The 13,388-nt window shown below is 46.0% G+C and overlaps 1 protein-coding gene across 3 annotated transcripts in view; it reads left to right on the top strand.

The window, feature by feature from the left end:
• Positions 1-13,388, top strand: part of RAPGEF4 (Rap guanine nucleotide exchange factor 4) — a 401,293-nt gene that overhangs the window by 225,445 nt on the left and 162,460 nt on the right. For all 3 annotated transcript variants that reach the window (XM_004703736.3, XM_004703735.2, XM_045298768.1), the window contains one exon: positions 11,264-11,336. In XM_004703736.3, the coding sequence (XP_004703793.1) occupies positions 11,264-11,336 (73 nt within the window). The remainder of the gene's footprint in view (positions 1-11,263; positions 11,337-13,388) is intronic.

Below are 13,388 nucleotides of genomic sequence, written 5' to 3'. Positions count from 1 at the left end.
CTTCTCCACAGGAGAACAATGAGGCTTTCTGTTGGATTGTTGTCAAAGTGTTTAAATGATCCATTGAGGGAAGGAACTGCCTATTCAGCTGGGTATCCACAGTCAAGAAACTGAAGTGGGACCCCTACCCCATACCCGAAACAACCCAAACTGGTGCCGTTCCATTCTGTCCTGTAGAGTTGTCAGGAGTCCAAATCAGCTCGATAAGAGTGTGTGTGTGTGTGTGTGTGTCGTTCAGAGCAGTCACCGAAATCCTTACGGAGCACCGTTCTGCCCTGACACGCGTGGATTCTCAGTGAATGGCCCTCTGCTGCACAGGAACCGGTTTTAATTGTGTGTGTACCACTAAGCTTTGTAATGTGGACTTGCAATTTAGAATATAGTCTTCAACAAAGCCAGATCACTATCTAATCTGGAAATAGTGTCCGACATACTGTAAGTAGCTTGATTCCTCCATGGTTTAGTATTACTCTTATCAGTTATGTGTTGATGGTGATGAACCGCTGACACTTATTACGCGCCTGATAGGTGCTGGACACTTTATTTATAATCCTCAACATTGGTCCTGATAGACGGGTGTTTTTATCTCCATTTCCTTACCTGGGAAACTGAAGTAATAACTGTACCCCAGTTTGCACCCACATAGCACGCGGTGGCATCAGAATTAGGACCCCAGTCTTGTGCGCTTCCGGTGGCTGTACTGTTTCTGTAACATCAGAGCTGCTTGGCTTTTTCCACTGATGTTCCGCTAATGCAGAGGAAATCAATACATAATGCCTGGGGCCTAGACCCTTTGTAGCTAGAAGGAGCCAGCAGCAAGCTCAAACTTTCTTTGAAGTCTCATGCTTTAATCTTTAAAATATATGCAAATTTCATTTTCGACTCCATAATATGGAAGTATAAAATTAACCCAGGAAACTACTTGACATGGAATGAAATCGAAGCTCTGGGAAGAACTCCTATTTCTCCTTCTCACGTCTCCTCTGCCCTGTGGGCTGCCACACCAGGGTCTGCACGCCTCACCTGGAGAAGGCCAGCGTCACCCTGTGGTGCGTCTCAATTAAATCCTGACGTACCACTTGTGTTGATAAGTCTCTCCTTTGTGGAGCAACTGGTCCCTTGGCCAATCCACAACCACAGACGTCCTCCTAAAAGACACCGAGACAAATCGTTAATTGGCCTTGGAGACAAGTTGGTTTCTCACAGGGAGATCTTTGAGGGGCAGCTCTCCACCCAGAAGTTTTGAGTTTATTTAATCTGACGGTTTGTAAGTTTTTTTGTTAAGACGAAAGCTCATCTCGCAGATGAAATTGTTCTTCAGACTCTTGCTATGAAGCACCTAGACCAAGAAGTCGCTTTGCTCGCTTGGTGAGTCCTTGCCTGAGGGTTCTCCAAGGCAGCCCAGAGTTCAATAGAGCAGTGTTCTCAACCTTCCTCATACCGTGGCCCTTTCAGACAGTTCCTCATGTGGTGGTGACCCCCAACGTAACATTATTTTCGTGGCTACTTCATCACTGTCATTTTGCCACTGTGATGAATCGGGGGACCCCTGTGAAAAGGCCGTTCCACCCCCCCAAAGGGGTCGCGACCCACAGGTTGAGAATCGCCGAGATAGAACTTCGTTTTAAAACCTTGTCTAATTCAGAGCACTTAATTTACTGCTGAAGAGAGGGAAGCCGCCAAACTGGAGGGACAAGTTCTCTGTCTGAGGGTGACACAACTACCTAGTGACAACCTCCAGAGTAGATCCTAGAGACCAAGCCTACCAAGTTCTCTTCTCCTCAGACCCTTGCGTTTTCTTGTCACGTGGGTAACTGACTTCCTAGCTAGGAAGCATGGTGGCTGTGGAAGTCCGCCAGGCAGGGACTTTCTCCTGGTCTCTGTGGTAGAGTGACTTCTCTGATAGAAATGAAACTGTGGGCCTCACATACAGGAATAAATCCAGTCTGGTGCTCTACACACATCCACACACCCACACACCCACACCCCACCGCCCACCCCTTTAAAGGGCATTGTGGAGTCTTCTCTGGACATTGACAGAAAGCCTCGGCTGCCTTGTGTGGGGCTCAGTCCAAAGGCCAAGATCTCGTGTAGGTTATTTGGGGTGGTACTATGATGGGCGGAGCTTCTGGCTTCCTTCTCCCTTCAACAGCTGATTCAATAGTCTGTTCTTCTCCTCATCTGACGGTTAACTTACCTCTGCCAGTTTGCTTTTGCTCTGGTGCTTAAGTTAACTACACCACTCTTCCCCAAGTGCATATGGTGATTTAAAAGTTGCCTGGGTGTTAGAGTGTGTTGGGATAAGGGAAAGTCCTGCAGAGACCCAGGGTGGGAGAGTTAAGGCATTCAGCCGGGCTACTGCATAGTCTTAGCTGCATCGAAGAACCACCACAGAGAGTTACGGTATTACCCCCTAAAGATTTTTGGACGTGTGTGGGCCGTGTTAACTGTGACCTTGATTAAGTCCTCTAAGTTTCATTCCATTTTCAGCAAAATTGAAGTGGCCTTCAAATTGTTTTAGTAATGATACAGATTTCTCCACAATCTAGGTTACTAATGCAGTCATCTCTCTTTTCAGTCACCGGAGCACCAATAACCCCTATGGGAAAGTCATCCATGATCCTCCTGTCCATTCCCCCCAACTTGTGGAGCATTTGTGATGGAAAGGGAATGGCTCCAGGCTTTCGTCGATATGTTGCCACAGAACCCTTCAACATGGCAACCCGAGACTCGGTTTTCGTTTCCTGCTCTCTCTGTTGAAGAAGGGCTCCGTGTGTTCTTCCCTTTCCAACGCTATAGGTTCTTGCACATTTCATTGACATACTTTCTGCAGTCTCTGGAGTGGCCTTTTGACATGTGTGAAGCTCTTTCGCTTCCTCATGTCATTCTTTCCTTGCGGCCATTCTCCATTCAAGAGCAAGTGTCAGAGGGACACCCACTTGGGTCCTCTCTCTATTTCCTGTTGTTTTCATCACCAAGGCCAGCCCAATGTCAAGGGAAAAGGACTTACACTCCACCTCTTGGGGAAGGCAAGACAGAGCCACATTTCAGAAGGCAATGTGGGATGAGACTTTAGAAAATCTTCCATCCCTGACCCCCTTCTGGTCTCAACAATTCACATCCCTACCACGTGCAGAGCACACTCTCTTCCCAAGATGCCTCAGTCTTTTCCTGTTATGACGTCATCTCCAAGTCTAGGATCCGGTCATCACCGTCAGATCTAGATATGGGTGAGGCACCTCAGCTATGGGCTTTTGGGTGCTGAGATCTGTGAGTGGGAGAGACAAGTTATCTGAACTCCACCCCTGCCAACATACAATGCTCTTTGTAGGCATAGGAGAGCTGTCAGCGGTGCTCCCCAGAGGCCCGTTACACTCAACAACCCCAAGGAAGCCCAGCTGGGCAAAGGGCCCTGGTTTCTGGATCAGGGTCTAGTTTCTCTCCCTGGGAGCTGCTTTCTGTGGTTTCGGACTCTGCCTCCTGCACTTAAAGCTCTATCCTTTGTATTATTTTCCCATTTCTTAAAAAGTAGCCCATGTCGCGGCTGAGTAGCTTTCTCAGCCTGCTTCCTCCCCGTCGGAGCTCAAGGGCCGGAAGGCCTCTTCTCCTTTTGTACTGTTTCTCTCTAAGGAGCCCTGGCGGTGCTGTGGGAGGAGCGTCAGACTGCGAATCACCAAGTGCCCCGAAAGCTCAGGCTATCTGCTCCCGTGAAGATTTACAGCCTGGGAAACCATATGAGACAGAATGCCTGAGTCTATGAGTCAGCATCGACTCCGTGGCAATGGGTTTGCATTATGTGTTTTGCCTCTTTCATACCAAATTTATAGAAACCGTTTAAAGCTTTGATGGATCTCTTTCTTTTAGTGAAAATCAAGACACACAGCAAAACACATGCCAATTCAACAATCTCCACATGTACAATTTAGTGACATTGATTACATTCTTCAAGTCATGCCACCTTTCTGGATATCCTTGCATTCTTGATATGCAAATGGCCCATTAGCATCAGCTCAATGCCCCATGAGCAGAAGTTCTCCCTTCCTCCATCCCTGGTAACCATTAGTAACCTTCCATTTCTAGATACCACATATATTTGTGTATAAGTAGAGTTTTCCAGCACATTTTTAATGCAGTTTCTGTGGTAAAATGCAGTGCCTCGGCTGATATTTGGGTTGGCTTATACTCGAGTATATACGGTCTTTGCTTATTTCATGAAAGCGATATCATATCATAATTGTCCTGTTTGGACAGACTTACTCTGCTCAGTATGCTTGTCAGACATCTATCAGGGCTGCGTTGCTTTTCATGGCTGTGTACTATTCCTTTCTGTGTACCTTCCACAGTTTGGTTTTCTATTCATCTCGTGACAGGCATTTGGGACTGTGTTACTCTGGGTAGACTAGAGGAGCCAATCCAGGGAGACTCATGTGTATAAGAAAGAGCTTTATATACAAGAGCAATTGAATATTGAGGAAATGTCTCAGCCAAGTCCAGATCAAGTCCATAAATCCAATATTAGCTCGTGTGTCTGACACATATCTATAAAGTCCTCTTCAGACTCACGAAACCCATGTAATGATGCCAAACCCATGCAATGGGAAAATCACAGCCCAGTGAGTGAGAAGTCTTGTAAATCCAGTCGCATTGTAAGCATCTCAGTGCTGGCAGGGGTTTCCACGTGGTTTCTCCAGGTCCACGGTTCTGGCTGCATCAGGGTAGGTCCATGTGGCTTCTCCTGAGGGATGTCTCACAGGGAGTCAGCCTCGTCAGTAGAGTGTCTCTCAGGGAGTGAGCTGAGAGAGAGAAGTGTTTCTCACCTCCAAGCAGGACATCTGGGAGTTCCCAGAATTCTCAGGAGAAGACCATGCCTACACAGAGGCCTCATTGACTGTGATCGGATTGATAGACTAGATTCCACCCCTTCACTCTTACTCCTCTCAAGTCTCAAATTGACACCAGATTATGTAACTACCAGAGGGGCTGTTATAAAAAGTGCTTCCGTGAACACTGGTGTACTTGTTCCAGCGGATGCTTCTGCTGTAACTTCTCTTGAGCATCTGCCTGGGCTTCTCCTGGTCGTTCCATGTCCAACGTTTTGAGAAAAGACTGACCTGTTCTGCACAGTGGTTGTGCCATTGTACATTCCTACCAGCCATGGGTGAGGGGCTTGGTGTGTTTCTTAAGTGGAATTTATAATCCACTCCCGTTAGGTAGATTATAAATTCACCTGACATATAGGCAAGGAGGCCTCTAAAAGTTCGTGGAAAAATTCCATTCTCTTTGAAGTCCATTTTTGCTTACTAACCTTTTGTATCCCCTCCTTCATAAGTACATTAGTCTTTCTCTCCTTTGGACCCTTTGAGACACAACACCCTCATGATCCTCCACCCTTCTTTTGTGTCTGAAGAGACGGTCAGAGATGGAAGCCACGGTCACCTGCCAGAGTGCCCTGGACTTGACCTTTGCCCTGAAGCCCTTTCTTATTTCGAAAATGTCCTGCTGAGAGAGACGGAAAGCTGGGAAACAGTTTTCAATTTTGAACTTTTCAAAGTTCCAGGCCCCTTTACTTTCCCTCTAAGCACTGATGGCACAGTAAACGAGTCCTTCCATTGCTCATCTGTTTGTCTCCGCCTTGCGATAGATCGCTCACAGAGAACAGCGGACATTGGGCATTCTACTGGAACTCTCCTTAGCCAGGCCCATCAAGTTCATTCGGTCTAAGTTCCTTTTCCCACATTTCCCTGCAAGCATCGGTTTTGGTCAACCTTCCCCTGCTGCCTGAGGAGGGTGAGGGTCCTCCATCTTCCATCAATATGTCAGGATGGCCTGTTGTATCCCAGCCCTCTCTAACAGTAGCCATGGGCTCATGAGGCTTCTGTCCGCCTTCCAATGCCACACACGTTAGGCTTGTGGTTTAATCATAGCACCCCACTGTCAGGTAACAAATCCTGCCCTACTTATCTTTGGCTGTGTGGAAAACGATGCAAACCCGTGGCATTTACTAACACCCATTTAGATGCAGTGGCTAAGTAATTGGCAAATCACTTAGCAATCCCAATTTTTTGTGTGTATAGCTTTTGTTCTCCTTGTTGTTTCCAATCCTAATTGATACAGGGTGTTCCGCAGGGGACTACGTGAGAACGTAGTTTTCTAGATTTTGCAAGTTATTATTCAAAAGTGCCCCATTGTTTTTTTAAAAGGTAGCTTTTTAAATCTCCAGATATGAATATTTCCACCCTGTTCCTGCAATCTCCACAGCACCAAAAGCTCATTATTATGCCAGAATCTGTGTTGGCTTATTGAATAGACTATGTGTGTTTTCCTCATAATAGGTTATTATATACATTTTTTAATCATTTTATTTAAAAAAATCATTTTATCAGGGGCTCTTACAGCTCTTGTAAAATCCATTCATCAATTGTATCAAGCACATTTGTGCAGATGTTGCCATCATCATTTTCTAAACATTTTCTTTCTTCTTGAGCCCTTGGTATCAGCTTCACTTTTTTCCCTCCTTCCCCTACCCTCCCACCTGCCTGACTCCTTGATAAATTATAAATTACTGATATCTTCATATCTTACACTGACTGCTGCCTCCCTTCCCCCACAATTCTGTTGTCCTTCCCCTCTGTATTTTCGGTGAGTGAATGCACACAAGTTCTCATTCGGCAGTTTCTGCACATAATGTTCACTGACATTGGTGACAGTCGTCTGTTTATGTCAACATTCTCATTATTTCTGTGCTACTCGGTCCACGCCCTCTAATTCTCCTCAGCCCTCAACCATCTCACGTATGCTCCAGACTAGAGTGACTGCTGCCCAGTTTGTCTCATCTAGATAATTTTTAAAAGACCACAATTCTCAAGGGTGCAATTCTTGAGTTTTTGAGGGATCCTGCTATTTAGTTAAAAGGTTCTTTCAGGGAAAAGTCTCTGTTCAAGGTTTGAAGAGTATCTCAGGGCAGTAGGTTATCACCGACATGTTAAATTCAGTTCAGCAGTGGCGTTGGTAATCAGCAAGGAATTTGAACACAGACAAGATAGGACAGTAAGGTGGCTGAGTTTTGTAGTTGCAATTTGTTCTTACAGCAGCATTTCCCTATCTTTTAGTGATCCCTACTGAAATATTTATGAATTCAAAGCTCGGGTATCTGGGAGTGGTTTCAAAATCATCCTGGCAAGGGCCAGGAGATGGCCAGGAGCTAAGGGTTACTGAAACTGGATGTTTGGGATTGTGGTTGTTCATTGTGTTGGTCTGTTCATATTTGTATAGTTTAAAAAGTTTTCATCTCAAAGCTCCATTTTCAAACTCAGCAGTGAAGTATTGCATTCCTATTATGTACAAGACACAGGGCCCTGCGTTGTTGGAGACAGAAGCTTCTGAAACCTAGGAGACCTTTCCTAGTTGCTCTCCACGGTGAACCTAGGACAGTGCCTAGTGTGTTGGAGGTGCTCATCACATATACCAGGGTGCATACCACTGCCAACACCCCCCCAAAAAACCAGTGCCATCCAGCCAACCCTGGTCATAATGACCCCATATGGGGTTTCTAAGGCAGTAAGTCATTGTGGAAACAGGTGGCCTCATCTTTCTCTTGAGGAGCAGTTGGTGGATTTGAACACCAGGTCTGGAAGTCCAGCCCACACTCTGCTTCCCCTTGGTCTGCATGAGCCTAGGGAAAGTGCTCTTTTCTACTCCAGTGCATAGCAGCCCGAATGATGTTGTGCGCCAGGGGAAGCAGCAGCTCAAGGCCATGCATGAGGTCTGGGAGGAAAAGTGAAGCAGTGAAGTCCAGGTACCAGGCATCATGGAAATCGAGAGAGACTACGGGGCTTCGGACAAAGAGCATCCATTGCATCTGAAGCATGGCATCGAAACAAAGTGAACTCAGCCCTTGAACTTGGCAGCTATTTCTTCTAGGAGCCTGTGAGGGAGTTGTCAGTGCTGAGAGGAAGGCTCAAAAGGCCACAGGGTTTCAGAGCCTACCGGCTTCTGCCTGCTCTTTCCCTGTGCCTGTTGCCTTCCACTGAGTTTGCCCAGAAACGTCTATAATCAGTGTACATTCATCACGAGGAAGAAGAGTAGATGGTGTTCCATGAAAGAAGAACCGTACAATCAACGAAGAAAATGACAAGAACGCAGGATGATAGGGGATGCTTCAGGAAAGAAATTCAGGGCTTTAAAAGAAACATTTGTGTAGGAGCAGGTGTTGGTGTAGTTGTCTCAGAAAGTACAGAAAAGGGGATTAAAAATAAAAAACAACTAGTCGTTTCTTTTTCTTTTTTTTTAGTTACTTCTTGACTAGAAGAAACATTAATGTTGCGTTACACACACCATTCAAATCCACCAAATGGGCCAGATGGTTGCCAGCTGCCCATTGCTGCAGATGAAGCCTTTTTGCTGACATGCCTGTATCCCAGGGCACAGTATGGGCCGCTGATGCTTGAGTGCTATTCAGCAAGTATGTGTTTCATTCACAACCACGCACCATAAATGTACAAGGCCCCGGGCAAGAAGGAAAATTCCAAGCTGTCAATCTGAAAGAGGATGAGGAGACTGTACTACTTCTTTTTATTTTTTTATTTTAATAAATCATTTTATTGGGGGCTCGTACAACTCTTATCACAATCCACACATCCATCCATTGTATCAAGCACATTTGTACATATGTTGCCATCATTGTTTTCAAAGCATTTTCTTTCTGCTTGAGCCCTTGGTATCAGCTCATTTTTTCCCTCCTCCTTCCCCCTCCCTCCTTCCCTCCCTATATTTTTTCATGTCTTGCACTATCTGATGTCTCCCTTGACCCTCTTGTCTGTTGTCCATCCTCCTGGGAGGAGGTTATAGTTAGGTCATTGTGAGCGGTTCCCCCTTTCTCCCTCCACCTTCCCTTTACCCTTCTGGTATGGCTACTCTCAATATTGGACCCAAGGAGTTTATCTGTCCTGTATTTCCTGTGTTTCCAGCTCTTATCTATACCCATGTACATGCTCTAGTCTAGCCAGATTTGTAAGGTGGAATTAGGGTAATGATAGACGGGCAGGGGGGCATTAAAGGACCAGAGGAAATCTGTATGTTTCATCGGTGCTACACTGCACACTGACTGGCCCATGTTCTCCCTACGACCTTCTGTAAGGGGATATCCCATTGCTTACAGATTGACTTTGGGCCTCCACTCCGCACTCCTCACCTCATTCACATTATGATCTTTTGCTCTGGGTCTTTGATGCCTGATACCTGATCCCATCAACACCTCATGATCACGCAGGCTGGTGTGCTTCTTCCATGTGGGCTTTGTTGCTAGATGGCCGCTTGTTTACCTTTAAGCCCTTAAGACCCCAGATGCTATATCTTTTGATAGCAGGGCACCATCAGCTTTCTTCACATTTAGTTATGCACCCACTTTGTCTTCAGTGATCGTGTTTGGAAGGTGAGCATCTCAGAATGCCAGATTATTAGAACAAAGTGTTCTTGTGTTGAAGGAGTACTTGAGTGGAAGCCCAATGTCCATCTGCTTCCTTAATACTAAACCTATAAATATATGTATATAGATCTATTTCCCCATAGTCATATATAAATATATTTACATATGTACATGCCTGTATTTAGACTTTTTTAATTATCCTTTGTCTTCTAGTTCTTTCCTCTATTTTCTTTTTACTTTCCTCTTGTCCCACTATCATGTTTGGCCTTCATTCAGGTTTCTGTAATTCCTCTTGACTACATTGTCCTTGATCAAGCCCTTCCAGGCCTTTTACACTCCCCCTTGCCATCAATTTTAGATCACTTGTTGTTCCCTTGTCCCTGAGTTTGCTAACACTCACTTCCTTTCCCCTACCTCCCCCTCTCCTGTGTACCCTCCCCCACCCCAACTGTCAATCCTGTTGTTTTTGCCTCCGGATTGTTTATCCTGCCTGTCTTATCTAGATAGACCTGCGGAGATAATAATAAGCATAAAAACAAGACAGAGCAAAACAAAACAATGAAAAAACAACAATAATAACAACAAAAAGAAAATCCTATAAATAGTTCCAGGTCTGTTTGTTGACCTTTAGGGGTGTTTTCTGGTTGAGTCTGATGGAGTGTCACGCCCTGGCCCCAAAGTCTATTTTTGGCATTCCCTGAGGGCTTTATTGCTCTGCTTCCCCTGATGCTCTGTGGTAGGCCCTTGGTGTTTCACCCTGGTGTGGTGTGGTCAGATTGGGCACAGTTCCCGCAGTGTGCCTCCAGTGTTGTCCCCCGTAGCACTGTGGGTCAGTTAGGGATGTCGTGTCTGTCTATGGCTCTCTCTGTGCATTGGCTGCTCTGAGCAGGGAGATCGTCCTCAGGGCTTGGTGGGCCAGGATGTGTTCCACTCTCTCCTTCCCTTTGTGTTTGCTCCTGTGTGCTCTCATCAGACTCGCCCCTCTCCCTGAGCTGTAGCTTGAGTGCTGTCCTCTGAGGTGCATTCTTCTGGGGGGGGGGCGGGGTTCCACATAGTTGGAATGGTGGGCAGCCCTGCAGCCCTCTCTCTTGGTTCCCTGCTGCATGCCGGTGTGTTGCAGGTGTGTGCCGAGCTTCATCCTTCCCGTGTAGTACAAACTCCGGGGGCTAACACATATCACTGGGCCCCAAATTTTGGAGCATGATTGGACTAGAAGTGAGTGGAATATAATCCAGGGGAGGGAAAAGAGTATGACATTATGCCAAACTGTTTTGACAATACACCCTCCCCCCGCCCCACCTACCACCCCCCAAAAAGTCATTTGGAGGTCACCTAACAGACAGGTCTACAATGTAAAAGGAAAAAGGTAAATGGGATCAAATCAGTGGCTTTCAGGCAAATACTTTTTTTTCTAGGGATGTGTTTCTTTTTGCCTTGAAAGAAGCTGATTCACTCTCATTCACCTATTAAGAAAGCAGAGCTGTATTTGTATCTGCGTCTATGGAAACCAAGTGCCTTTTCCCTCTAGAAAGAGCTGAGCATGTATTCCCGAGGTGGGGGCGGGGGCGGTTTGTACAGCAGGTGGAAGGAGGGTTAAAAGCCTCCACAATTCAGTCAATCAGTGTCAAATACATAAATGAAGGGGCTGAGGATAGGGGAAGATGCACAGTCTTCTCTGTATTTCATCCTGCGGTGCCCAGAGAGCGAGCGCTCCATGGCTCTGTAAGCTTCTCTGAGATGCTTCCTCTCACCCGGCACTTCTGCTTGTTGACGCGTAAATGACTGAATGCTCCAAGTGAGTAGATACCTGTGTATTGAGTTTACAATCTTGTCTTTCAGAAATACCGACAGTATATGGCGGGACTCCTGGCTCCTCCTTATGGTGTTATGGAAACGGGCTCTAACAATGACAGTGAGTAGAAAAGGAACATTTCTAGCTAAAAATGTGTTGTGGTGTGTGTGTGTGTATTCACTTGAATATATATATATATGTATATATGCACGTGTATATATATGTGTGTGTGTATGTATGTGTGTATATATATATATATATATGTATGTATGTATTTCTGCTTGGCAGGTCCATATCCTACTCTTATGGATAAACTGAACTGCCAGCCCACACTTGAACTTTATTTTTACTTGTTCATGGAGCATCCGTTTGTGTTCTTAGCTGAGAGGGCTATGTCCTGGTGCTGGTGCAAACTTGAACATACTGCGCATACTTTCTCAAATGTCTTCCTATTGGAGCGTAGTCTCCACAGTGATGTTTCTGGGCCCTTCCACACAGAAGTTTCAGGACTGTATTTTTTTCCCCCAGTCACATTGAGAGACCTAAGAGCCGTCTCTTGCTTATTGATGCTATCAAGCCAACAGAAGTGCATGACTCATCGTTGATTCTTGTTACATCACAGCCTCTTCACATTCTTTTGTAAATGAGAAGTCTCTGGCTGCCCAACAAAGACGGACCGTTCTCCTCGCTGACCCTGTTTTCTAGTCCCCACTAGACTCAGAGAAGCCCTGGCATCCTTGGAGACGGCTCTCTGTGCAAGCATGTTGGAAGCATGCGGCACTCTCATGGCCGTCCTGGAAGTTTCTCCTGGCATCCGTGAGTCTCCTTATTTGAGCTCTTGCACGTGGACATGTGACAAAATACCAAGTACTGGAGCACTTGAAGCTGTAGTACTTCACAGCCAGACACCATGGCTCGGGCGCTGCTTCCACTTCAAGCAATCTCAGGGCCAGCAAGTCACTCACTCTTCAAAGTCTTTTCCAAACTCCGTGCCTGTCGTTCTCTGTCGGTGACCCTCTTTCCCACCCGACTGACGTCTTAAGCGTGCTCAGTTTCCTTGTCTTGGTTACCATTTCTGCGCAGCCTCTGCCCTTTGCTCCTTCCTCTCTGCTGCTTTTCTGCCCTAAAGGAGGGAGAGGCAAGCCTGTCCTTCTTGAGTTTGATTCCTCCACCACCACGTCTCCTGGCTAACTTAAAGTTGGTTGGCTCAGTTGAAGTGCCTGCTTTGTCACCCCAGCTGTGCTGTCCCCCAGCTGCCCGACCTCAGACAAGGCATCCAGTCTCTCTGTACCTCCATTTCCCTCCTGGGTTGTGAGGATCACACATGCCAAGTATTTAGAACACTACTACATATACAAGAAGGCTTCAAGGAGTTTGGGGGGGAAATGGAGTTGGAAGTTAATGGATCTTCCCCACAACCTTTTTGAAGCCCTCTCATGTAATAAACACCCAAATTATGTTGCCTATCATTTCCTCTGCACCCTGTCGCTCTGCACTCTCTCAGAGTCGGTCAGAAGCCCATCTTGATTGATTCAGCCTCTGAAGCTACCAGTGAGCAACAGATGGCCAGACCTTCTCGTCCCGCACTCTCTCTGCCTGGGAAGTCATCTACCATCGTAGCACACTCCCGTTCTCCTCCCACACCCCCTGTCCAAACCTCAGCCATCTTGGGGTCCCCCTTCCTCCTCACCAGATACATGGAAACCCACCACCTGTCCATCCAAGCTTCTTTCTAAACAGGGCTTCTCTGTGGCCACCTGGCTGAGGACTTCGTAACTTTTCACTTGAGGGCAGGGATGACTTATTGGGCTCAGAACCTTCTAGTACCACACCACTGGTACATTGATTTTTACACATTTTTTCCCACTTGTATCATACAGGTGTTTGTATTGTATTCTTTAGTATGAGAATTTTCAAATATACAGAAAGTGGAAAGAGTAGTACACTCAAGATGCATCCTTTTGTCACTCAGCTTTCACAATGATGAATATGTTGCCTTATTTCCTCGTCTTTTCACATATAGATATTTCATCCCAAATATTTCAGGCTCCAAAGTAATGTAAAATAAGGACTGTTCTGTACATAACTATTGCACCATTACCATACCTCCAAGTTGACATGGTGTCCTTGAGAACATCCATTACTACTACTATGCTCCTTGAGAACATCCAT

The sequence above is a fragment of the Echinops telfairi genome, unplaced genomic scaffold (genome assembly GCF_000313985.2).
Source record: "Echinops telfairi isolate 266 unplaced genomic scaffold, ASM31398v2 ScPeMD7_4;HRSCAF=17, whole genome shotgun sequence".
NCBI classification, from domain to species: domain Eukaryota; kingdom Metazoa; phylum Chordata; class Mammalia; order Afrosoricida; family Tenrecidae; genus Echinops; species Echinops telfairi.
This window is presented reverse-complemented; position numbering and strand designations above follow the sequence as displayed.